At 45.9% G+C, this 26,591-nt stretch overlaps 1 protein-coding gene across 1 annotated transcript in view; it reads right to left on the bottom strand.

Annotated features, from left to right (window-relative positions):
* phip (PHIP subunit of CUL4-Ring ligase complex) overlaps window positions 1-24,353 on the bottom strand; it is a 30,184-nt gene extending 5,831 nt beyond the window's left edge. Inside the window, exons 1-36 of the mRNA XM_076013611.1 lie at window positions 23,639-24,353; window positions 23,454-23,512; window positions 23,338-23,367; window positions 23,130-23,189; window positions 19,889-20,039; window positions 19,671-19,769; window positions 19,255-19,415; window positions 14,706-14,927; window positions 14,267-14,367; window positions 13,961-14,031; window positions 13,573-13,673; window positions 13,339-13,379; window positions 12,782-12,880; window positions 11,808-11,964; window positions 11,362-11,496; window positions 10,720-10,848; window positions 9,672-9,897; window positions 8,927-9,049; window positions 8,646-8,829; window positions 8,443-8,545; window positions 7,812-7,949; window positions 7,139-7,236; window positions 6,823-7,030; window positions 6,508-6,618; window positions 6,086-6,193; window positions 5,063-5,187; window positions 4,711-4,793; window positions 4,278-4,389; window positions 3,027-3,088; window positions 2,332-2,487; window positions 1,614-1,734; window positions 1,406-1,531; window positions 1,216-1,291; window positions 668-730; window positions 364-516; window positions 107-259 (exon numbers count right to left, since the gene is read on the bottom strand). Of these exons, the coding sequence (XP_075869726.1) occupies window positions 107-259; window positions 364-516; window positions 668-730; window positions 1,216-1,291; window positions 1,406-1,531; window positions 1,614-1,734; window positions 2,332-2,487; window positions 3,027-3,088; window positions 4,278-4,389; window positions 4,711-4,793; window positions 5,063-5,187; window positions 6,086-6,193; window positions 6,508-6,618; window positions 6,823-7,030; window positions 7,139-7,236; window positions 7,812-7,949; window positions 8,443-8,545; window positions 8,646-8,829; window positions 8,927-9,049; window positions 9,672-9,897; window positions 10,720-10,848; window positions 11,362-11,496; window positions 11,808-11,964; window positions 12,782-12,880; window positions 13,339-13,379; window positions 13,573-13,673; window positions 13,961-14,031; window positions 14,267-14,367; window positions 14,706-14,927; window positions 19,255-19,415; window positions 19,671-19,769; window positions 19,889-20,039; window positions 23,130-23,189; window positions 23,338-23,367; window positions 23,454-23,512; window positions 23,639-23,678 (4,185 nt within the window). The 5' untranslated portion in view covers window positions 23,679-24,353. The remainder of the gene's footprint in view (window positions 1-106; window positions 260-363; window positions 517-667; window positions 731-1,215; window positions 1,292-1,405; window positions 1,532-1,613; window positions 1,735-2,331; window positions 2,488-3,026; window positions 3,089-4,277; window positions 4,390-4,710; window positions 4,794-5,062; window positions 5,188-6,085; window positions 6,194-6,507; window positions 6,619-6,822; window positions 7,031-7,138; window positions 7,237-7,811; window positions 7,950-8,442; window positions 8,546-8,645; window positions 8,830-8,926; window positions 9,050-9,671; window positions 9,898-10,719; window positions 10,849-11,361; window positions 11,497-11,807; window positions 11,965-12,781; window positions 12,881-13,338; window positions 13,380-13,572; window positions 13,674-13,960; window positions 14,032-14,266; window positions 14,368-14,705; window positions 14,928-19,254; window positions 19,416-19,670; window positions 19,770-19,888; window positions 20,040-23,129; window positions 23,190-23,337; window positions 23,368-23,453; window positions 23,513-23,638) is intronic.
* Between the last annotated feature and the right edge of the window lie 2,238 nt (window positions 24,354-26,591).

The following is a 26,591-nucleotide window of genomic DNA, read 5'->3' as shown; positions in this document are numbered from 1 at the left end:
AAGAATAAAAACAGGACGTGCTCGCTTCTGCAAAGAGTCATAAACCAAGAAAAGCAGTGCAGGCTGCAGGCCGAGCGCGTGAAGATGTGATTCGTCGTCGTCTCACCCGCGACTTCTTGCTGGGCGTGTAAGCTTTGGAATTGCTGAAAATGAGGCGGACGTCTTTGCAGAGCTCCAGCGGCGATGGGTACTTTCCGTCTGCCAGCCTGCTGAGAACAGTACTGAAGTCCATCGGCGACTCCACGATTTGCAAATAGTCCTGGAAGAAGAGAGAGTTGCACTTTGGTGAGGAGGAGAAGGACCCACGTTTGACCTTCGCAAGTCAGCAACGAAGACGGGGATGGTTTTTCCGGGCCGAGTTACCGGGTATTCCTGCAGGTCCACAGGTTCTCGGAAAGGCTCAGAGTCTTCACACTGGAAGATGAGGTCCAGCAGCTCCTTACAGCGCCCCCTCCAGGCGTGGGGGTCGTAGGAGTGGGGTCGGTTTCGCAGTTGCCGCTTCATTGGCTGCCGACTCTGCGCGACAGCCAGTGCGAAAAATGCTGGATTAGAGGGCGGCGGAGGCGCAGTTTCTAGAGCGCCACCTAGGGTTAACGTGGTTTAGCGTCGCTTGTTTATTGTTCGTGCAGCTGCGCAGGACAAAGGCTGTTGCGCTGAAATGTGTTACCTTGTGGTTTCGTGTGGACGTTCCGGGAGTGTTTGTGTCTTCATCGTCCTCCTCGTCATCGTCCTGAATAAACGAAACAAGTCATTGGTACGTTTTCAGCTTCATTAAGAAAAGTTACCGCTAATGATTGGAACCACTGTTGCCAGGACTGATGCAGCCTGAAACTGGAGTCACAGCACGCGGAGGAACTAATGAAAAAACGACATCATATTTTGAGAGCAGGGCCATGATCTGGTCGCGTTACACACAACCAGTCAAAAGTTTGGACCCACCTGTTTCTTCTTTATCTTTACTACTTTCTACACTGTAGATGCACGCTGAAGTCATGAGCAAGATATTGCTCATTTATAGTTTTGATGCCTTGAGTGACAATCTACAATGCAAATCGTCATGAAAAAGAAAGAAAAAGCATTAAATCAAAAGTATGTGCCCAAACTTTTGACTGGTAGCGTAAATCATGCGACAGACTTCGGCTACAGCTGCCATTCGAAGGGGAATGTTTGCAGCGAATTGAGGCCAAACACGCCTGTGTATATGTGTAAACACACCTCATCTGAAGAGTCGGGGAAAGTCGCCTTCTTCATGGTTTTATAGAGGGGCATGATGTCCGTGAGACTTTGGTCCCTGACGGAGGGGACCAAGAGGAAAAGAGAGCATCAAGGACACCATTCCTGCGTCTGACGGATGAAAGCCAGTAATATAAGGCGACGCCAGCATTTAAATAAACAACAGACTCACTTGATGAACTGCAGCATGAGGTCCGAGACAAACTTTGCGGTGGTGACGATGAAAGAGCCGGGCTCGTTGAAGGTCTGGGCGTTGTGTTCGATGTAGCGAACCTCCCACATTAAAGAGGACAGTCGCCTGGAGACAGAAAAAGAAAACGTTTGAGCCGAAGTTCTTTGGCTTTTCTCCTTTGGCTCGCCGGCGGCCCGGCGTGACGAACCTGTAGAAGCGGTTGACGAGCCGCTGGTGGATGGTGCTGAGGTCGGTGACGTAGGCCACGACTGTGCAGTATGTGGGGTAGGCCTGCAGGTCCACCGGGAAGGCGAATGGCGCTGCAACATCTGAGGGGTGGCACAATTGAAAGAAAGAAAAAAGAAGAGAAAAAAATTAAGATATTCTTCCAATTCGAGAATAAAGTTGAAATTTCGAGATTAAATAAAACATAAAATCTAAAATTTGCAATTAATATCAACGTGAAGTAAGTCAAAATGTCGAGAATAAAGTCAAAAGGGCAGAGCCCGCAAGTCTAGTGGAGTACTTATTATTTATTCCATTGTCTTTTGTATTTTGACCAAAAAAAAAATCGAGTTTTCAGAGAAAGGTGCATTCTGTCTCCTCCAATCAAAATGACCGTTTCCCTATGGCTGAAGGTGTATTATTTTCTATAAAATATCTGTTTTGTCAGTCATGGGCCTTCTTTTCCTCCCATAAACTGCCACTAGATGGAGCCCTCACACCAGCTATTCGCCGCTAGGCGCGCGGCCAGCCTGATAATCCGTGACATCACGTCGCAGAAATTCAAGCGGGCGGCTCAGTGTGGGAATCAAAGTACAGCAGGCTGCTCCTTCAAAGCGCACGTCTCGTCGGCTCTGCTCAGGCTCCTCCTGATTAGCTACAGGAGCCGCTAGACGCGAGCGGGCCGTTCGATGACATCACACCTAGCGTGCAGAGCTGATCCATGGCCTTGATGATGCGTTCGCACTCGTCGGCGCGCGTGCGGCAGCCCCACTCTCCGTCCAGCGGGACGTAGAGCAGCTCCTTCTGCTCCTCCTCCACCAGCGGGACGCTCATGCCAAGTTCGTCCGGGAATGTGGCTGCGCAGGGAGGAAAGAAACTCGGTGAAACAGTGAAAAGGTGACCTTTCATCCCAAATACTCAACATGTTGCGTGTATTTATTTGGAGGAAAAGTGCCAAAATGCAGCCATTCAAGGCGTTTCTCAACTGGTGTCGTCCAGGGTGTCACCCTGACTTCACCCTATGACAGCTGAGCTCAGGAAGAAGTGTGTACTGAAAGTGGATGGATGGATGGCTTTTAATACATATCATTTATAAATAAAATACTGGGCATTTATTTTGCAGGAGACACAATTCAAATCAATAATTTCAATAATTTATTGGCAAGACATGATTGAAAGTTGTTAAGCGTTTTCATTTATGTTGAAAAAAATCAGGGTGCTGTGGAATAAATTGGAAAAAAAATTGAAAAATGTGTGTCCTGGGACTCCACCAGTTGAGAAACCACTGAGCAAGATTGGTGCAAAAAAAAAGTGCTTTTAAAGTGTACCACATTTAATAACCATCAGCAGCAGCAGTTCAGATGTTTGTGTTGTGTCCTCCAGCCGTGCGACCTACCGTCATCAGGGATGGGCTCCATGTCCCAAGGACTCATCTTCTCCGTGTCTCCGTTGTCCCAGCTGAATGACACACAGCAGCGACAACAAAAAAAAAAACAACAACAAGCGCTGGTCAGTGCGGCCGCAGACGAGAAACGTCTTGTCCCGTTTCCCAGAGCAACTGGAGCGCGACTTGTTTGCGCGGCGGCAAACGAGTATTGTGAGAGTCCGCCGTACATCCAAGCGGACGAGTCCCCCCCTCCCGGCCTCCCCTGCGATCTGTGAGTTGTTTAATGGAGCAATCAGTCACCATGCGGAGCTCAGGCCAAATCATCCAGTCAAACGACAGACCAAATACACACTAGTCATGGAACGGACTGGCTTTGAAGCGCAACACCTCTAGAAAAAAAAAATATATATATATTTTAACCCAAAACGAAAAATATTCATCGTACAAAAGCGTTCATTTAGTCAGTGATTTTAACAATTCGACATCTTTGTTTCCCTTCGATACAGAATAGGGATGCAAATTATCGATCAATTCATTAATCGTTTAGTTGACTGACCTTATCAATCGATTAACAATTAACTGATAAGCGGCGATTTTTCCTGAGAACCTCAATTTCACAATGAAAAATGTGTAAGGAACACAAATTGTGTTGAGGGTCCAGTGTGACTCATTTTTACATTAGAGGACAGTAAAAACACCCGAAACATTTATCCTCTGACTTCTAATGGGTCACATTTCAAGTTTTTTTCAAAAAGGAGTTTAAAAAGTAACTTATTCTAGGTATATTATGACCATCACAGTATCTACAAGTGAATTGCTCTTTCCTGCCACTACACTGTTAGAATGATATTAACTACCTGTATAGAAAATGTTCCAATTAATTGCGACTAATTTAATTTAATCGACTAAATTCTTAATCGGCACTTAATCGATAATCGATTCATTGTTCCATCCCTTATATGGAACAAAGGCAGAGTGAGCTCATAAAAGGCACAACACGCCCCAAACAGGTGGCGCTTCAGAGGAATGACCCCGTTCTGAAGATGCACCTGTCTTGTCCTTTGTGGAAGACAAACCAAAATCAATTTCTCTCCTCGTCGGCTTTGACTCAGACTCCCTGAGACGTCACGTTCTTTTTCTTCACTGACGATCTTTAGAGACACATGATAAAACATGCAAAATGACAACATCGATCTATACAGTCAATCTCACTGCAGCTGTAAGTGTACAACCATGATTGACTGCACAGTGGGACCTCACCAGACGTTGTAGCAGAGAAACAGGCTGTCGGCATACTGGGACTGGAAGGGCTCCTGGCTCTCGATGGTCCCAAACCACCAGGCGTCGTCGATGACCGACCTGAACCGGTCACCTGCGCACGCACAGAGTTTCATCAGAGAGTGCAAGTTAGGTTTGTTTGACGTTTCTGCCAAACTGGACGACAAACGTAACTGTGCGACTGATCCGTTTTAAATCGAAATTGGATGTATTAGTCAAGAAGGATTTACAGTATCTTTCAGCTGCATTTCAATCCCAAAAGGGAAATTTGTTTGCTATTTTTCTGTAAAATAAAGATTAAAAATCTGAAATCATTTATTGCATTGTTTTTTGCAGTTTTACCAACAACAACAAAAAAAATTGAAATCGAAAAACAAGTTTTCAGAGAAAAAGGAGAGCTGAGAGCGACACCGACCTATGCTCCACTGTCGCTTTCTGGCGTTGTCAAACTGCTGCCGCAGGACCAGGAAGTCGATGACGTCAGGCATGTCGTGGTATCTGCAATCAGACCCGACACGCTCACATGAAGGAGGGAAAAGAACAAACCCACCTTCAGCTGCGTCAGTCAATACATAAAGAGCCAAGCGTTGAGTTGTTTCCTTGACACGCTTTACAACAGTCAGTCAACTGTGTGAAAACAAAATATTGGTACTAAAACAGCTTTTGCATCTAAAGAAGCCAAAAAGAGATTTTTCTAATCACAAACACCGGCAACATTATTTTGCATGATGCTCTGAGTTCGGGTTATGATGCGGTGAAATGCCTACTTCATGGAGAAAGATCCTCCGGTGAGTTTGCCAGTGTCCGGGTCCAGGAAGGAAAGTTTCAGACAGCAGAGTGTGGGCAGGCCAACCTCATACTTGATGCCCACTATTTTCATCAGCTCCTGCTCCTGTACACACAAGAACACCATTGTTGAATAAAGAGGAAACATGTAAAGTCATAAATCAATCAAAAAACAGTAGCATATGGAATATATTCACTCTACAGTGGAGAAAGTTCACTGAGTTTGCATGCTTCACGTCAGACTGCCGTCGGCAGAAAAATGCACATTGGTGCCTCAGTAAAAAGAAGCAAAGGTAGACTCGTGAGATGGAAAAGGGATTAAAGCAAAACAGAGCAGTGAAAACCAGACGGGCGCCGGTGACAGAGAAGAAACGCGCCGCAAAAACTGCAGACGGCAAATTCCTCAGAAACGCTACATAGTCCGAGGAGCATTTGCAGTTCTAACCTTTCCAAAAACATTTTGATAAGTGGCAAAACGTTAAGATGCAAAGCCGAACAGCTGCAACGTTCATCCGACGTCGGCTTTCAATGTCTGGCTGAGAACAACTGATTGTTGCCGGGGAGCTTTTCATTTGTCGGGACGCACGGACGTTTTCCACATGTTTTGCATTAGGTTCCCTTCCTAACGCGGCCCTTCCGAAGGGTTCGCTTCCACATGGAGGGTTTCAACAGGCGCTTGTTTCATTTTAATCACAACGCCTGAGTTGGTGAGGAACGTTGAGTTCTAAACATAATGTTGTCTTTGGTTTTATTGCGTAGACCCACGAGATTTAATACTGCGTTTGGGGGTACATTCATTCGCCTCACTAGGGAAAAGACTGCTGCATTGGTCAACGTCAACTTGAAACCTCCTCACTTTAAAAAACAAAAAACAAAAACACATTTAACCGGGTGAGTTAGTTTAGCTTAGTTTAAAGCTCAGTTTAAATTGAAGTGAGCGCGTGAGCTCGGTGACGGGACGTCCTCAGCCTGCGTGAGGCCAGTCGGTCGAAACGATCCCTCACCCGGAGCTCCATCTTGTGCCAGGGCTGCTTTTTGGGATTGATGCTGTAAATCTTCTTCTGTTTAGCCATCTCCACGTAGGCTTCGTGGCCCTGTCGGAAATAGTAAAGCTGCGGCGGGGGGGGTGGGGACACACACACACACACACACACACACACACACACACACACACACACACACACACACATGAATTCAAATACAAAAAGACAGTGACAAATATTTTCCGTAATGCAAAAAGTAGGCTTGCTGAGCTGGAGTGATACGATCAACTTCTCGGCAGCAGTCACTTACTCATTGTTTGCGTGTAATTAGCATCGCGGCCTCATGGGGCCGCTAAATTTAGTCCGGCCCGTGTGCCTTGTTGCTATGTGAGACATGAGGCGGTGTTGCGGCGGGAGCCGACAAGTGGTGCACGTGCACATACCTCGTCCCCCATCTGGGGGATGTAAGGACACCTGCGGGGGACCGTGTCTGTGATCCAGGCGGAGGGAAGCCACTCCTCTAGGGTGAGCCCTTGCTCCTGCAGCTCCGTCCTCTGAATGGGACAATAAAAAAATAAAAAAAAACATTCACTAAAGGTCTCAAGACGTTTTGGATCGTGCACCATATATTAATTTGCTGAGAACAATACTAACTGTTGCAATTAATTATTAATTAATTGTGAAGAAAATGCTGCAAAACTACAATCTTTCTTTTTATTTCTAATCAGAGACGAGGGGATGGTCCAACTTTTCCCAACCTTGCTCTTCTCCTTTGGCTTCTTCTTCTTTGGTAGCGCGTCGTCTTTGTCCGCCTTCTCCTTCTTCCGTTCCTTCTTCCCTTCCCGCTTCTTGTCGCCGTCCTCCTCGGAGCCGCTGCTCTTCTTCTTCACCTTCACACTCTTCTTGGGCGGCTCGAGGTTGATCCCCGCGTCTGCCGTCCAGTCCGAGTAGTCGCTGGAGTAGTCGCTGCGGGCGCCAGAGGGGGATTTCTCATTTATCTACTTCCCATTTCATGCGGCGTGTATTTATTTCTCTGCTGGATTCTGACAAACAGGGAATTAAGCGGTCGTCTACCTTGAACTACTGTGGTCGTCGGGCCACGGCTCTTTTCCCCCCTCCTCCTTCTCTTCCTCTGAGGAGTGCCCGTTGACTTGGCGGACCTCTGGCTCCCCCTGCAAGCGGCAACATTAATTTCCCTTCAGCAGAAGCCGAGATGTCAGAGGCGGAGCATGGGGTGAGGACACGTTTATGTCTTGTTTAATGCTTATGTCAACTTGCTAAGAGTGGCTTTTAGCTAAACACACAAACAGGAGATTAGCGGGGACTGTTTAACCTTTGCACGGTTCCAAGACTGATTCTTCAAAATGTCAGACTTCTTAAACACTGACAGCGTTTCAGTAGTTATTTATACAAGTGACATATTTTTATTTAGTATTTCAGGATGTTCTTTCGGAACACGTGTTCACGATTAATGTTATCCCTCATCAGGGCTAGTTTCATACGGCGAAGAGTGCAGCAGAGGGCAACACAAAGTTCAACAGCCGCAACAAATGAAGACAAATCAATGAAGGCGGGACGACTTTTTGAACGGGGAGATTCTGCGTCACTGAAAACGATTCAAGCACGCAGAGCCGAGACGCAGCAGCCTGACTGAACTCTGCTGGAGGGATTAAAGCAGGCTTCGCGGTCACATGGCAACATGCTGCCGCAGCAGCAGCAGCAGCTGCAGCAGCGCCGGCGCACCGACCTCTGAGGTGCTCTCGTCTTCGTCGGCAGCCTCAGCACTCTGCCGGCTCGTCTCCTCCATGGCGGCGCGCGTCTGGTAGCCGTGGTTGCCCTGGCTCCTCCTCGCCTCGTCCGCCAAGCCCTCCGACGCCACGTGGACCTGCCGGCAGCGATGGTGAAGGAAAGGAGACGAGATTCAGGCACAACGACAATGGTGGTAATGGGGACTGCCAGTTGGAGAATCAATAAAACTTGCAAGGTCAAGTGATATTCAATATCCTGTAAAAAGACGATATTAATTAAAAGGCCCCATTTTATGCCGGTCTTTATCTTTCATTTTCATCCTGGACTCCAGTGGAACAGTGTCATTAATTATCGTAATCTCTGAAGATCTCTAGGAAAAAAGTATATTTAGCCTGCTGTTAGCAGCCTCCAGGAAAAAAACTGAGAAAAAAACAAATGTTTAACTTCTTGCTAAAAGTGACGCTATGTTGGACTTTCCCCATGTTTGCAAGGGTGCAAATAACTAGACAGTCTTATGCAGTGGAGCCAATGACTCATTGGTTCCCTTTGTGACATCACACCAACACCGATATCAAAAGAAATAAGAGCAGACTGAATTTTGCAGACTGTGGCTTTGAGGAGAAACTCACCCTGCTCTCCTTGGGGAGGGAGTGTATCGTGCGTCTCCTCCTCTCCGACTGATAGATGTTGATCTCCTCCTCCCCTTTCGCCTCCCGCCAGTTCACCTGCCTCCTGCACGGCACGTGGGGGCAGCAGTGTCACCATGAAGCGTGCGTATTTAAAAGCAGCCGTGTCCCCCCCCGCGCTGCTGTGCTGGCGTTACGTGTGCTACCTGACGGAGGCGTCCTCTAACTCTGGGACGAGCACCCGCCGGCTCCAGGCCACCAGGTCTCCCTCAGTGGCCATCTGGCTGCGCGGGGCGTTGCTGTGCATCTGCCGGACGCCTTCGATCTGCCCGCTGCGCCGCAGGCCCACATTGGGCGGCGAATGGACCTCCGTGGGCGAACCCACTGATCCTGGAGTATCCAAACGCAAAAACAAAAATTCATTCAAAAAATCAGGAATTGCAGGAACTTATTTTAATTATAAATAGCATCAAGTGCATTGTTCTACCTCGACTGTTCCGGGTGTCGCCTCCTCCCATTCTTTGGTCCTGTTCCTGCTGCAGCCTCTGGATCATTGTGTCCAGAGGACTGGAACCGTCCACCGCCTGCTCACTGACCACCTGGTTCAGGCCTGGCACACACACACACACAGGGGAGGCAGACTTAGGAAGTGACAGACAAACTAAGAGCAACTACAGTCATGTGAAGGAACAAACAAACTAGATGCACATTTTGCTTTTCTCATGAATTAGAAATCAAGTGAAATCCAGACCAGGTGGGTGGACAGAGTCATCTCAGTACAACATCACTATTCGAAGGCATGTAGAGTCAAATCATTTGTCTGCTTCTTTCCCTGTTTCCTTCACCGATCCCCAACTGTGGACTGCATACGAATTTGATTAAGTGCTGATTGGTTCTGGTGATGTTCTTTCACGAAGCCAAATCTCCTCATTAAAGATGCATTCAGTTAACTGCTGATTGTTTCCGCTGATATTCTTTCAAAGTTTCAAATTCCCACAATATTAATTCCGGTCCTAGCACGCAGATGTTTTTTGGTGAAAGTCTCCTCGGAGTTAAAGATAACGGACCCCTGTCAGTGCCATCAGAAGGGGAACAGTTTTTACAGCTGACAGTTAGACAACGTCGCCTCCGGCGTGAAGAATCTAATCTGAAGAGCCAAATTGGGGACGCGCAGGAAGGGACCCGTCATTCAAATGATATTTCCCCGCCAAACGCGACTCGGCTCCGGGTACCTGAGGAAGTGACTCCCATCTGTGGGATGAGCTGCTCGTCCCGGCAGCCCTCCCTGCCGGGCACCAGCCGCTGGTAGCGAGGAGGGTGAGGGTTGCCGTCCACGTCCACCAAAAAGGGGGGCGGCATCAGGTGAGGCGCCTGCTGAGTCTGTTCGTCCAACACGTAGTTGTTGGCGTCCCGGATGAGCGGCCGGTAGTCGGTGTGGAAGAACATCTGGTCGGCAATCTGGAAAAGAGGTGAATATTAGGTGTTTTTCTTTTTAATACTTTTACGAGTAGTCAAAAGTTTGGCCACACCCTATGAATTTGATTTATTTTCTTTTATTCTCATGACTGTTGACATTGCCGTTTCCCCCTGAAGGCATCAAAACTACTTATGGACACACATGGAATTATGTAGGAATAAGGATGTTAACAATTAATCGACTATCGATTAATTGTCGATTAAGAATTTAATAGATTAAATTAAATTAGTCGCAATTAATTTAACATTTTTACACGGGTAGTTAATATCATTATACCATTGTCGTGGCAGGAAAGAGCAATTGACCTGTAGATACTGTGATGGTCATAATAGACCTAGAACAAGTTACTTTTAGACAACTTTTTAAAAAAGTTGAAATGTGACCCATTAGAAGTCAACTTAAAGTCAGTTAATTGATCATTTGCATCCCTATGTAGGAAACAATAAAAGTGTCAAATAACATTTTGTATTATAAATCTTTCATTTAGCCACCTTTCATAAAAAGCGTATTTAGAGTTATTTTCCGTTTTTCCGTTGCTGCGTAATTACATACTGTACATCTTGCTCATATATTTGATCTCTGCAGTATTTGTCTGCAGTGTAGAAAGTTGTTAAAATGAAAAAAAAAAAAAAAAAAATTGCATGAGAAGGTGTGTCCACACTTTCGACTGGCAGTGCACATTGACATACACATGCTTGATCTGTTTTCCAAGGTGTGATCACATGCAAGGCTCTTAATGAGAGATACAGGCATTTATAGTTCAGTACCGGTTTGAATTTTTCTTTCCTTTTTTTTTATCTTACCGTGTCAAACCTGCTGCTGGAGCCAAAGCCGAAGATGAGCAGGTGTCCGTGAGAGTCTGTCGCTGCGAAATGCTGCCCATCTGGACTACATTTGCAGTCAAACAGCGCTCCATGGCCTTGGCCCTCAATCTGTCCACAGGGCAAGGAAAGAAGAGAGCGCCTGGTCAGATGTTATGTTGTGTTCACCAGATGCACCAGCGTCTGATTTACTCGGTTCGTTGCAGATTTTTCTTCGCAAGGGTTTTCCTTCTTCGTATCGGTGCCGATTTGCCCCAAAGTTTGCGCACTTTGTTTCAAATTTACTGCCCATCGCACAATGTCACACATTGCGAAATGAAACAACACTACCGCTGTGATCAACACCACAGTTTTTGAGGACTGAACGCTCAGTGACTCACTAGTTTTGGAACTATGATTTATTTTTCTTTTTTTTTTTTTTTCTTTTTCTTTTTACAGTGGCCTTGGTTACTTTTCAAGAGCGCCTACTGATGATTACATGTGCAGCGGGCAAATCATAAAAGCTTGGGGGGTCAACAATGGAAGAAAAATAAAAAACTGAAAACATAAAGGAAAAACAGTGAGAGAAAATAACCATCACGTGTGAAAAACATTTGTTTTTTATGCAAATTCGGCCGGACCCACCATGTTGAAATATGAGCGAATTTTGACCCCTCTGGCCAGGTCCCACACAATGCAGTTCCCATCATGTCCTGCTGAGAAAAGGATTCTGGGATCAAAGGGGTGTGGCTCCAGGACAAACACTTCGTCCTCGTGTCCCTGTTGTTAAACGACACAAACATGAACATTTAGACACTGAGTCTCACATCTTTTAGTGTGTTTCAAAAACAAAAAAAATATTTTATTTCTTTGGTAGATATTCTACAAAACATTACTAAAAATACAAAAAAAAAACTTGTTTACTTTTGCGACAGCTAAAAATAATGAAATTACAAATGCGTAACAAAAAAAAAAAATCAAACCTGCAAATTGGAATGTCAAACGCTTCAGAAATAAATAAATCAAGGCTTTACTGGTAAAATGATGAGTTAATGCGGTGCTAATGTGTGGCGTGTTTGTGATTCCATTACCATGAGGACATGGACGAGGTTGCCGGTGGTGGAGTTCCAGACCTTCAGCGTCAGATTGTTGGCCGCTGTGATCACCGTGCTGTCGTGGCGGTCCCACGCTACCATGGTAACTTTCAGCTTCGTCACCTTGTCCTCCAGCGGCGGGGGGTTGTACTTTCTACAAGGGAGAGAGAGAAAAAACATTTTTATAAATGTGAAAGGAAAATGTACGGGCAAGGTACGACGTCTGCAATGTATTGCCGTTGATCACGTTTGTACAGTGGTGATTGTCTTTGGTGTAAAAATTTCAACCCCTGTTAGCACAAATAGTTATTACCATTGCATACACAAAGAAAAACATTTATATGTTAGATTTTCTGTGTGCTATGTTTACTGCACACAGGGACTTTTGTAATCTGTCTGGAAGCAATCAAGAAATCAACCACGGTTAAACACTTTAGACCAGCAGGTGTGATGTTGCGCTCTACAACCACATTATTTATGTGGCATAAATCAGGCTCTTTGTTTAAAAATGTCTTTCTCAATTTACTGATTTAATTTCTGTATGCTTATTATGTCTGTTTTTGTTTTGTTTTTTGTGGTAGCGACAGCGGGTGACCCCCAGGTTCTTATTTGTTTGTTCACTGTTCTTGTGAATTGTTCAGCTGAGCTGTACTGTACAATTTGCCTATCCATTCCAAGTAAAGATGCAATTTCAGAAAATAAATAAATAAATAAATAAATAAATAATCTCTGTTTTGGTATAAGCGTCCTTCAGTTGCCTTTGACATTTCTTGATAATAAAACATTTCCGAGTCAAGACAATGCACAGCCCTCAAACAGTGACACGCACACAGCGTGATTGATTTTTGTCAGACAAGGAGTGACTGGTGCGACAGCACCAGCAGATAGATCAGACCGTGACACCCCTGCACGCACGCACGCACGCACGCACACACACACACACACACACACACACACACACACGCACATACCCGGGTAATTTGGTCTGCATGTCCAGCAGGATGCTCCTCCAGCCCTGAGGCTGCAGCTGCCAGATTCGCGCGGTGCCGTCCCTGCTGCCGCTGACAAACCTAAAAACAAAAAAAGACAAAGGAGCGCGACAAAATAAATTTAACAAGGGAAAAAAAGCCGCACAGCAACTTGAAACGCAACTCTTGTAGCTTTCCAAAGCACTTTTGAATTCTTTCATCTTTTCACATCAGAGAAGAAGAAACTGTAGCAACAACCCCCCCCCCCCCCCCCTCACTTTTACTTAGACAGTTATTCTGGCTCTCTGCTGAGATTATAACCCAGGGGAGTCACAGCTGAGCTTGTTTTCCTGCACGCTGCACACAGTGTACCACACAGTGTATGATATGTAGTGTGTGTGTGTGTGTGTGTGCGTGTGTGTGTGTGTGTGTGTGTGTGTGTGTGTGTTATTCTAAATTTATATCAGACAGTGACTTGGGTCTGTGCTTCTGCTGACGTCATGGAGCCACAGTATATAACACTCTGAGCTCCCATAAAAATGCAAACTGAGTGGACCGACCTGTCGCTGCAGTGCGAAAACTGGATGCTGTCCACTTTGTCCTGCGTGAGGAAAATGAGAATGTAAAGTCAGAAAGCAGCCGTGTGTCGGTCCACCTGTTATTGCCATCTTTACTTTAAAATCCTGGACAAATGAGATCATATGTATTATAACCGTGATGGGAATACGTTTGAATGAGATAACCAAGCGATTAAATTGAATATTGTGACAATGCAGACCCCTCCGTCGACTCACCGTGTGAGACTCAAGCTCCGAGATCTTCTCCGGCTGGCCCGAGCCAAAGTAGTACACCCTGATGATGTGGTCCGTGCTTCCTGTAGCCAGGAACATGCCACCTGGACAAACACGCGAGTCAAAGCCTCGGTAAATAATGATTAGCAAAATAGCGAGAAGTGATGAGCGAGCCGATGCATTAGGGGGGAACTTTTAGGTAATTATTCATCTGCTCAAGGAAGTGTGACTCTGACGATGACGCGCACTTATATCACCACGTTTTTCCCCGAGTGTGGCTCGCTGCTGCACCGGCTCCTCAGAGTTAATCTGAGATGATTGTGCGAGATAATTTCCCCTCCAGTGATGTCAAAGCACGCATGAAAAACATAAAAGCGAGCCGCGGCCTCACCTGCGCTGAAGGAGGAGCAGATCATCTGGACGCCGGGCCTGGATCGCTCAGTGAATTTACTGGGTCTCTGACTGAAACCACACACACACAGTCTCCATTAGGATAGGTTCGGAGCTAATCCAGGTTAGTTTGTTTCTTTTTGCACACTGGCCAATTCAATTTAATTTAGAAAATGAACAGTTAAAAATTGTCTATGTCAAATATTTAAACCTAAAAACAAAGTAAAACTAAATAGAAGTAATTACTGCATAAATAATATACATACATATATATATAAGATATAGTGAACACACTCTTTGTGCTCACCCAAATTTGAGAGTGCGTGAGTCCCATTGCCAGAAGCAGATGGTGCCGTCAGCGCCAGTGGACGACAGGTAGCGCTTGGAGCCGCTGCAAAGAGGAGAAAACTGCATACACAAGGTTGGGGTTCATTAGGAGAGAATAAAAGAAATCGACCAGAAAAAAGTCTCGATAGCACCTTTACACATGTGGATTACACACACACACACACACACACACACACACACACACACACACACACAGATATGTCATGGTGGTGATAAACAAGCAAAGGAAATAATGAACCGTGACGGAAAACTGTTTCCCCATTTACAGGCAACATATATTCTGCAGTTAATGATCCCGAGATCTAAATAATGATATTGATATTTGCATTTGAGGTCAAACTCTTGCTTTAACTTCGATAACGCACAGCGATCGGCACCACAACAACGGCCCAACGTACCTGCAGCGAGGTGATGGAAGCGGCGTGTCCCTCCAGGACGGCCAGTGGGGCGCAGGTCTGTAAACACCACACTCTGATGGTCTTGTCACAGGAGCCGGCGGCGATCATGGTGTTCTCGTGGCTGACAGCCATGTCGGAGATCTCGGCGGCGTGGCCGCGCAGCGTTGCCAACAGTCGTCCGTCGTCCGTCCCCCAGATCTTGACAAGGCAGTCGTCGGAACCCTGGGGTTGGGGGAGGAAGAGGTATATAAAGGTAAAAAAGGTGAAGATTCATATTTCATGAGATTGAGTGGTGTACAGCTGCAACAATTAGCCAACATAATCGATTACGTCGACAACATATCTTCGTCGACGCGAAACTGTCGTGTTATTGTTATTGTAAATTGCTGAATGATAAAATCACACTCGAGCCGCGACATGCTCATTTGTACCTGCAGTGCAGTACAAAGCGCTGAGGGTGGCAGTGTCGCTCGTTGTTTACATCCTGAAAAAAAAATAGAGACGAAGAACGGCTTCTTCTCTGAAAAGGCTCGGAAACTCCGACCAAAAGTTCCTAAATTTTAGTAATATTTCATAGAAAATGAAGCAGCGAAACACGTTAGGTGCCAACTCTGTGAAGCTCACCTCGCACTCCATGCTAGCACTACAGCCATACGCCAACAGCCCGGTGTCGCTGTATCATCACGCACCGTAGAGCACATAACGTCGAGGATAGATATTTCGTAGTTATGTTTTGAATTACACGCTTATTTTTTTGAATAAATCATCAGCCTATTACGCAAGAACATAATACATTTTTTCGCACGTCGGAAAATCATGGAACAAGCTCGATTAGCGAACGAAAGTTCACTTAGGTAAATGCGTACTTTACGGCAGTAATTAGTGAATTACAGGCCCTACCGATACTGCCGTTTATACTAAATTGTAACACTCCTTCAGTTATCAACTGTTATTTAGTGAATATGAATTCGATATTCGATAAGTTGTACGAAACCTGTTTTTATTAAGTATTTAACCGTGATAAACATTGTATACAACCTTTAAATCGTGAAAAAATATATATCTATGATTTTACGTTGAAAAATGTAACAACTGTGTCACAGATAAATTGCTTTGTGTGTCATTATTTTAATGTATTTGTTTAAAAACGTACAACAGCGTAGCACGGGTGAAGATTTAAGCAAGTTAGGTTAAACAGAAGTCCAAAATAGGTGGTAAAAATAAAGAAGATAATCGTGACTAATCAAAAAAAAAAAACATGGATAGATTAGTCAACAAGAAAATTAATGGTTAGATGCAGCCACACCACTTTGACTCTGACACATTCAGAAAGATTTAAAAAAAAAAACACATCAGAGCATTCGGCAACTTGAGCAGAAGACACAGAGCCATGACAGACACAGGAAATAAAGGCAACTCATCTTGTCAAGCAGTGCATCATTATTTGCACGAGCGCTTTCAATGAGCTTTCAAACAAAAAATAAGCAACGTCCTCAATTAAAGGTAATATGTAAATATCACAGCTGTCATAGCCCTAAAAAAAAACTATAGATGAGTGTTTTTCCAGGTTAACCAACCTCCATAGATGTTCACATTAAAATGCTTTTTAAACAAGCTCATGAAAGACAGAAACAGGTTCCAGAAACAATGTGCGAGGGGGAAAAAAACCCCGCTGACTGGTGATTTAATATGGGAATCGGAGGAAACAAACAAGTCAGTTGTGTACGTGTCGTGCACATTTCAACCACAGGCATCCCAACCCCACTCAAATAGATGATCTTAATCTTAATAAAAGTTGAAGGGCAACCAAAAAGGAAACGCTGTCTCACTTGGAGGAAAAAAACAACCCTCAAACATTTATACCTAAGCACCAACCTACAGAAAGTTAAATAGTGCGAGGGAGAGACGGGACCTGCTGTCAGAGTCAGGTCAGAGTGATAAATGAACCATAAAGCAGAGCCAAGAAGGGAGCCTGAACGCAACGTGTATTGGAAAAAGGCATGAGAAATGCATGAGAAGAGAAACTTCTCAATACTTCAATCAGCTGTGCATCATAACAATGAAGGCAGTATGAGTCTTCAACTCATCTCTGGGTTCCAACCCAGTACTTTCCGACCAGTTCCTGGTAAAAAAGCCTTCACATGATTCACTGGGGACACGTGCGCTCACCATTTTGGAAACAAATTATAATGGCTGCTTTAAAACTGGTGAGAGAAATTAAGACATGCAAACGCAGCCCGGATGCAGACGGCTTTCTACCGGGAGCTGGTCAAAGCAGCGTCTCTCCCAATCAGAATGCTTAGATGCAAACCAAGACCAAACTCGTGTTTTTGGCCCTCAGTCCGAGAAAGGCAATGGCCACTTCCATGGCGAGACAAAACTCAACGCTCCACTATTATTCCCATTTAAATGTGAACCAGAGCCAATATTCAAATCACTCCAGCAGAAATGTAAAGCGTCCCGTGCAAACGCAGTGCAGCCACGCTGTCCCTGCCACGCGCTCCCTGCCTTGCAAACTCTCCGCTCCCAACTTCTGGGCAATCACGTCCTTCAAGCCACCGCCGCCGCAGACTTGGGGCTGCAGGTAGTGCACCAGGGACTGGCGGGAGAGACGGGTGCTGAGAGAGAGCAGCGATAAAGATACCTTCAAATGTCCCACAAGGTCTTTTAAGTGTGAAAAAAAAAAAAAAAAACAAAATAGAAAATGAATGACACGGAGGAGCGCGCATCCCTCGGTGGGGCTGGAGACGCCGCGTGAGGCACACAATGCACAGCAGCTGTTCTATATTGTCCTTCACCGTGGTCATGATAATGAGCTCGCAGTCTTTTCTCGAGCTAAATCACACGAATCGATGTGGCCGTTGGCCAATCGGCCGCTTGAACAACACACACACCCACGCTTGTCGATTGATCGCAAATGATTCCGGAGTGAACTGTTCTTGTTAAATAGCCGGCCTAAGTGTCCGATGATCCTTCTGGAAATCCAGGTAGACGGACTGATGAGAGAAATACAAATGAAAGTGATCTCTTGATGATGGGAGACAATGGGAAAAAAGGACAGAGAGAGAGATGAAGGAGGGGGGGGGGGACAAAGAGGGGACGAGTAGGGAGCGAGGAAGACTCAGGATGAATTTTAATTTTGGCAGCTAGCCAACGCCTCAGAGGAAACATTTTCTCCAGTTATGATGAGAAATCACAAAAAGAGAAGGGGGGAGTGGTGGAGCGCGCGCGCGGGGGGAGGGGGGGGGGGGGGGCAGGACGAAGGAGGGGCGCAGCGCACAAGGAGAGGCAGGGAAAAGGGGAAAAAAAGAGGGGATAAGAGCAGAAAGTGCAAGAGTGGTGAAAAGAAACAGAGAGCGGCCAAGGAGAGACAGAGAGTCTATCTGTACACCCCACCCACCCCCCACCCCCCACCCTCTGCAGCCAGCCATTTTTAGAGATTTAAGAAATGAAAGCTGAAAATGGTGCACGACAGCAGGCAGCGTTCGACTGCCGGATCCAAACGGGGGGGGCTTTGGATCGACATTAGCCTGGTTTTCATCGAAATGCGAAGGGAATCGTTTGAAAGGAATAAGCGTTAAGTGCGTTCATCATCAGGTGGTTGGAGTAGAAATACTAGCTTAGCTCTGTTGGAAGTTGGTAGCATGGTAGCAGGAACAGCGAAAGTCGTTCCCCCGGCGAAGCACAATTTGTCACATCCAAATTAGGCTTTGAACAACAGCAGGGAACATTTCAGTGGAAACGCTGGTCGACCAGCACCAATGCTGCTGTCACCGGTCGTCTTGCCGCAGGTTATGGGGAAAAGCAGAGCGACACCGTCGGCATAAACAGTCATCACCTGAAGAATTACATCACAACTCATTCGGCGAAATACATTTCACTTCTCTAAAAGAGCTCGCGAGTCAAAAACAGCCTCAAGCCAGCAGCCAAATCCAGTGATGCAAATTACATGAGGGCCGTTTCCGTTTCCGCCAGCATTTCACCGGATGACGCTCTGAAATCTGAACAGAAGTAAGACGACAGGAACCAAAACAAGCATTCACTGTTTGATCATTAAACCTTAAGCCTCGTCCATGAACCGAGTGCACGAGCGGCAGCCGGCAGCCAGAGGTCAAACTTCCCCCCCAGCCCCCACCCCCCTTTCCCTTCGATGCGACACTTAGTCTAAACATGTTTCAATTTACTTCCCTGCAGCCTTAATCCAGTTTCGGCGGTGGCGAGTCCTCCGGGAAAAAGCGGCCCGCACGCCGGCAGGTAAACAGTAATTACCTCCTACCGGAACGCTCTCACAACGGGGGAAATACAGACGCAAGGCCAGGACGGCTTGTAACAACGCAGCACACACGAGGTGACTGGAAACCACGCGGGGGGGTGGGGGATTTCGTGCACTGCTTGGAATGGGCTCCTCGTGCGTCGCGACGTGCCACCGACGCTCCCGAGCAGTGGGACCGTCCCAGAGGTCCACACAACACCCCCCCCCCACACACACACACACACACACACACACACACGCTGCAGTTGTTGTTTTCCTTTTCTTTTTTTTCCTTACCGTGAAGATGCGTCGTCCCGTCCTGTCGAAGGTCACGCAGTACACAGACGACAGGTGCCCCAGGATCCTCTTGTGCATCTTCATGTGCTGGTACACGGCCGTGGGAACCAGCTGCCGGAGGCGGTAGGAGCCGTTCAGCCGGCGGCCAAAGCTCGTCTCCACTGGAGGGAATTAGCAACATAAATATTACAAACAAATAAGCCAATTTATTGGATCCACCCTGGTTTAATAAAATAATAATGGAAACATGCAATGTAATGGTACAGTCAATTCTTTGGCATCAGATAAAAGTGTGCAAGTGGCATTGAGGAATTCCTGCATGCTTCTTACAAACAAAACAAATAACCCACAAATTGGGTGTATTCCTTGCTTATGAAAAATGCCAAATAAAAAATAAAATGCAAGTGTTTGCTTACCAATATTTGGTGGGCTGCCGTAGATGATGGGTGGCTCTGGAGGTCGGCCACAGTGCAGGGCAGCCAGTGCTGACCCCTTCCACACCACATGCTTGCAACCTGGAGACAAGACGGAACGACGAATGACATGCACGTCTTCCTATTCGCTGGGCCGTGTGCATTAAATATGCAAATCCACACACGCCCATGCAGATGCAACGCCGGGGATTTCGACTCACTTTTGGCGGTGCGCAGGAGATTTTGCCTGCCAGCCCCCAGCAGGCTGGTGAGTCCGGGCGCGCTGGCGGGGACCTCTTTCTCCAGGAGCGGACAAACCCTGGAGCAGACCTGCAGCAGGTGGTCTGCGCTGATGTGCCGGTATAGTTTCACCTGGACACACACACAGGGATTTATCTCAGCTTGGAGTCGGGAGACAGAAGGGCGGCTGAGGGAGAGCGGAATCGCAAAAGTCAAAATAAAAGTCAAAGTGTTCCAGATATATTTTGGTATGTGTTTGGTTTAGCCTTTGCCCTAATACGAAGAAGGAGCAACCGCCCACACAGACATACATTCAAGAGCAGTTCATTAAAACTGACAAGAAATGAAAATGATGGGAATTAAGTTTGGAGACCGACAGCGGCTTGCGTGACTTGAATGCACAGGATGAAACACTCTCCAATGAAAGGATTTTCCTTTGAAGCAAAATAAGGTCAATAACGCTGTATTTAAAAAAAATAATAATAAAAAAAAAACATGAAATCAAAATCAGGGAAGCTTCCAAAGGGAGGGGGGGGGGGAAGATGAAACAGGGGGGAATGAAAATCTCTCAGTGCTATTCCAGAATTGCAAAACAACTACAAATGACAAAATGAATTGCAAAAGCAAAACGACCGTGTGATGATTAAATAATCATGCAAATTTAAAAAGAACTGAATTTGTCTTTTAAAATGGACGTGGGCAACGGTTCAAATGCAGTGAAGCGACGGCAAGGAGAAGGGGGGGGGGGGTTGTGGCGTGCAACGGAGGCACGAAGCAGAAAGGAAGGAAGCCACACTGCCATAAACACCAGCCAGCGTGTCCACTGACACATGGAGGACACTCCCCACCTCCCCATCGCAGCAACCTTCCTCGGAGCAAGACGCTGGACTGAGACGGCAGTGCGGAGCGCCGAGGGGCCCGGCGAGGGACGACTGGGCAGCAGCGCCGCCGCTGTTTGTGTTTAAATTCACACGTATTGATTAAAAAAAAAAAAAAAAAAAAACAAGCAACCGAGGCCACAACAATTTTTGTTTCAGACACATCTAGATCGAAATATGTGGAGTCAAACAAGGCTGACAAAAAGCTTTTAGACAGACACACACACACACACACACACACACACACACACACACACACACACACACACAATTAATGACCCCTTAATTGCTTTCACATCCTTGCTGGTTCAGGACGTGATCAGTGTTTCTAAGCACATATCAGCCATCAATTTCCATGCACACACACACACACAAAGCCAGGTTGAACACACGCACGCACGCACGCACACACACACAGGGCAGATGAGAGTGATATGTTTTAACAAATTGCTCCATTTCACATGCTTCTTCAGGGTAATGGATAGCGCTGCCTGCGCAAGCACATACACACACCCCAGCATCAGAACGCACATGGCCATCCACACACACTCTGATACACACACACACACACACACACACAGACGCGTGCGTTACCCTCTACAATTACCACGTTATATTTCAACGCACTATTGCAGTGGGGGGGAGAAACTCCAATAAACAGGAATCGTTGTGGATATTATTTTGTACCACAGCAACGTAAGAGCCTTCACAGGAATCCATCAAATATTTGAGGTTAAACTACACAACAAGACGCTGGTTTGTTAAAAAATAAAAATAAAAAATACAAATGCTTAAAATAAAGAAGAATTTTCTCCAGCAGTATTAGATTTTCTGGCATGTTGTGTTGCAAAACAAAACAAAAAAAAATCACAAAAGCCACAAATCTAATTAACCACCTTTAATTATTAATTAGAGGCAATTAATAATCTTGATTGTTATAATAGCGTTGATGCAAGCCGTATCTACCCTCCCTGCTGCCCAACCCCCTTCTTCAACAAACCCTGATATCAACCAGCACACAACGGCAAACAAAAACATGTCCACGGCTGGATCCTCCCCTGCTAAACCCCCTCCTCCTCCTCTGATTACCCCTGCTATCCATTTGGTCTTATCATTAAAAGCCCTCCGCAGAATTTTTTTTCCCCCTCCTTCTCTTCCCTCAATAGAGGAAAATATGCACAATAGACAGGAGGCAGGCTCGACCGGCTGCAAACGAGAGGGGGAGGTGGAGGAGGAGGAGGAGGCACGGAGAGCTGAACGAGCCAAGCAGGAAGAGCGGAGGAGGAGGAGGAGGAGGAGGGGTACATGAAGCAGTGTGTTTAATTCCTCAAACGTACACATTTACATCGGCGACTTTCCTACACTTCATGCGTACGCGCCTCGGCCTCGTCCTCGTTTGCGCGCAAAAACAGCAAACGGGGGGTTGGGAGAGGAACTCGAGAAATGTGGCTCGGATTAAACGTAAACTCGTGTTATCAAACGGCAGTTAGCGATAAAAATAATAATAATTAAAAAAAAAAAACGTCCATCCGTATCAAAGTGCGGGGATTTTGCAGCAGACGTGGCAAAAAACAAAACAATGTCAATACGATGGCGATGATTAATTCTCCCCACGCCCCCATGCGTAAAAAAGTGCTCGAGCTCCGCCGCCCTCCCCCCCTCGATTGTTTAGACGACAATTAGCGCGTCAATTAATAAAGCCGTAATAAGACATGAGCGCGATATTACCTCGCATCTTCACGTCAACTCAAGAGTCTCGCTCCACGATCCGTCCGACAAGAAATAGTTCTCCGTTGAAACGAGGGGGTGGAACTCCAAAACAGGGCAGTGAGGGTTCCGATCAAATGGGAAGTGAGCTTCGCTTCAACACACCGTTTATGTTCTCCTTTAGAAAAAAAATAAATTAAAAAAAAAATAGGTCCTGTTTGCGAACTCTTCGCCCTCGTGTTTTCAAGCCCCACATGCACGCAAATTCTAGTTCTGGTAGGACAAGAGCGCCTCCATCGCTCTCAGGCTTGTGGCGCAGGGTGTCCCTCCTCCGGATCCTGGCGCTCCTACACCACAACACTCATGACGTATCAACATTTCACACACACATTTTCCCCCCCTGAGCAACTATATAAACCTTTCGGACGACCATGCAACACCCCCAAAAAGTCCACGGTGCACAGGGCAGTTGGGAGCCGACCCCTGGGTGGCCACCAGCGGCCCCGAACTTGCACCCAGCTCGCCCTGCGAAGCCCTTTACACTTTTTCCCTTTGCCACCTGATTTAAAAATTGCGGGAAATTCAATTTTTATTTTGCTCTCTAAAAACTTTTTCCTCGGCAATACAGCTCCCTTACCAAATTCTCGTACGTCCCGGGGTGCTCCTGCCCCGTCCAGTCGATCCTTTTGGGCAGCAGCTGCGATGGGAAAATAGTGTTGCGTGTGATCATTCGGTTCATAAAAATATTAAGTGGTGATTTAAAAACGGACAGTGACAAATAAGAGTGGGAGCAACACGAGTACAGCGAGCAGAGAGGCATCTCTCTCGTATTGCTGACTGCTTACCTCCTTCTCCTCCACCTCCCTTACCAGGGTCTGAAAATGGGATAAAGATAGAAAAATTACACCCCGTGACAAATTCTGACACGTTCTAAATGATCCCCAACACCGAAAAGACCAACCTCGGCAGCTTTTTGGCACGGTCCAGCTTCTAGAAACCGGGCTATTAGGAAGTACAGTTCTGGTACGGTTGAAGAGGGAGAAGAGGACGGGGAGCTGCGTTAGAGGAGGGCGCCGAGAATTTTTTTGGGAGGGGGGGGGTATATTAAGACAACCGTGACACGTTTGCCGTTTCCCTTTTACTCACCAGAAGTCAACTGCGCGATGTGTGTACTGTCTGAAGCCATTTTGGTGTTGTTAGCCAGGGCAGCGCAGGAGCCTGTGTGCTGGGTCTAGGTGGCTGCCCTGTAGCTGTCACTGTTTATCCACCAGGAAGAGGCTGCCTCCATTCAGCTCCACTCGCAAAAAGTCCCGGCTGCGTCGTGTATCCATCCACGCGGCGGCAACTAGTGCGCGGGCAACGGTTTAGCCAGCGCGAAAACGTCTACTACCCCGGGCATTGTGTCGACCCCGACTAGCCTCATTGGGTTTGGGACCTCGAGGGGCAAATTTTAGCGGTCGTGGTTTCGTGAAGGGGCGTCAACACGAATCCCCCTCCCCCTCAAAAGAAAAGGCGCAAGCCCTCGGCGGAAGAATACACGTAGCGTGGTCCACGCACGCCACAGCCGAGGGGAGGCAGTAATGGCAGTTAGCTAAAGGAGAGGGTGTATTGCTGTAGCATAGCTTTTGCTTTCTGACAACGGCACTTTAACATAATTTAATAGTGTACACTTTTCTAATTTTTGCCATATGGGATGTCTGCGTACTAACTTGGTGCCTCTATTTTTTTTTTTTTTTTTTTTTTGTAGTTGTAACTGCGGGTATACAACATGGCTCCCGTGTTGTGAGGGATTTACAGCCCGTTCATGCTGTTTTCGCTCTGCTCCTCGTTAACAGAACAGCGTTTTCGTGATTTGTTTTATATTCTATTTTTTATTTTATTTTTTTTACTTGTGGGTATTTTGGTTGTTCTACGCCTGTTATTGCTCCGTCGTAGTTGTGTAACAAGATGTCTGGCTAACACACCCACTCCCCTGGTCGCGTTTGCGAGCCGTTTGGTGGGGAAGTCGTCCATTTCTCTTCCAAATACTGCCAGGCAGTAAAATGGGGGAAGGGATGGAGAAGAAGGGTTAACGTCGCTTAATGAGTGAAACCTCGTGAGTTCGAGGCATTTTAATGGCAATGAGACGTTCATTCGATACAGATCATAGTCGAGGGTGATGGGGAACGTAACCCGAAGACAGGCTTCTTTTTTTCCTTGGGCTCTCTCAAGAAACTTGTCCAACATGAAAACAAGTGTCATTCTCCACAAATCAATTTATTTATATCACGTTCACACATAAAACGGATTTAAATGTAGAATTGCTCATGAAATTATGTTTATAAATAAAGTTTGTTACAAGTCCGTTCACTAGTTAACTCTGTCTTGGTGTCACTGATGTAAAGGAAGGTGTAATTACTGAATAAATATCTTATTAAAAAAAAAAAAAGAAAAGAAAAGAAAAGAAGAGGGAGCCAGGGGTGAAATTACATCCAACAGTTAGCATTACCGAGGTAACACACTGTCCATCTAGTGACCAATGTTTTTGTTTTTTTGAAATGTAGTGCAAGATAGTATTTTGGCATCTTTGGTGAACCCTGAACGTTGTTAGAAAGACTCCACATATTCTCAAGCAATAGCTCGCACCTCACTCTTGGGTTTTATTCCCAGGCCCGGGGCCTTTCTGTGCGGAGTTTACATGTTCTCCCTGTGTCTGCGTGGGTTCTGTCCAGGAGCTGCGGCTTCCTCACAAAGTCTAAAAACATGAAGACTGAGCCAACTCACAGCTCTAAATTGTCCTGAGTTGCAAGCATAAATGGTGGTCTCTAAGTGACCCTGCAATAAACTGTGGAATTGTCCAGCTTCAAAACCTCTGTTTGAGCTTTTGTTTGCTTTGAGGATGCATCTGACAGGTCTTGCACATTTTCTAAAAGAAATCTTCAAAGAGAAGCTCTCCAATCTAAATGTACACAATACAATGACAATAAAGGGAATTCTGTTCTATTCTATGACTCTATTCAGTATTCTGTCTTCTCGACTAAAAGCTGTGATCAATAAATGTTGACGATGTCAAAATACCTGTAACTGTGCACAGATTATAGCCTGTGCACCAACAGAGAATTTTATTTATTTGGCGCCAGCTGTTGTACTCCCCTCTGCATTCATAAAAATATCCCGACCCTCTAACTGAAAGATTTGATTAAATTTGTTGTGTTTTGTCCATTTAATCCAGATGGACTTTTGTCATCGCTTCAAATGAGAAGTAATACAGTTCCCTTTCACAGTTTCACAGTAAAATTAAATACAGGCATTATTGCAAAAAAAAAAAAAAAAAATTCAAAATATATCAACTACTGGCATCTGTTGCTTCAAGGAAATGAAAGTGAAAGTAGAAGGGCTAGCCAGCAACTGTGCAGCCACGAGGCAATTAATAGCAGGTCACCTTTGTAACCAGACCTCAGCTTGCTGGTACTTACAAATTGGTGGTGGTGGTGGGGAGGGGGGTCGGTAAAAGAAATGTGTCACAGACATAGCCACTTTGAATCTGCGTATCGTGACATTTTTGCTCACAGCCTGCGAGTGGGTGACTCCTTGTGCTGGCTGACGTGACCACAAGGAGGCAATCTCACACTGCTGCACTTTGGGAGCGCAGGGTAACAAGAGTGTCAAAGGTTAAACAAAAACAAGTGAGGTGGCAAGCTTTTTTTCTGTTCAGCCAAATTTTTGTTCATTCATTCATCTTCTATACCCGCTTATTCCTATTCAGGGTCACGGGGGTCTGCTGGAGCCTATCCCAGCTGTCTTAGGGCTAAGGCAGGGTACACCCTGGACAAGTCGCCAGTTCATTGCAGTGCACTTTTTATTTAGCATATATTTTAAAATATTTAGGATAATAATTTCATAATATGATAATGAGGTTTGTCTCTTGCAGAAACTGGGAGTTCATCAATGATTTGTGGAGAACGGGTATTAACCAACAGCTGAGAGGTCAGTTTTATTGGCAACTGTTTTTTTGCACTGCATTTAGTACTACTATTATTGTACTTTACAATAAATCAGGTGTCCATGTCTAAAATGTCAAGTTTTTATTAAGACACATTCAATGGAGTCCACCATGTGC

This window comes from Nelusetta ayraudi, unplaced genomic scaffold (assembly GCF_046127955.1).
Source record: "Nelusetta ayraudi isolate G7.1 ecotype Tasmania unplaced genomic scaffold, CSIRO-AGI_Nayr_v1 ptg000151l, whole genome shotgun sequence".
Lineage (NCBI taxonomy): Eukaryota > Metazoa > Chordata > Actinopteri > Tetraodontiformes > Monacanthidae > Nelusetta > Nelusetta ayraudi.
Note: the sequence above shows the minus strand (reverse complement) of the source record. Positions and strands in the feature narration are given on the sequence as shown.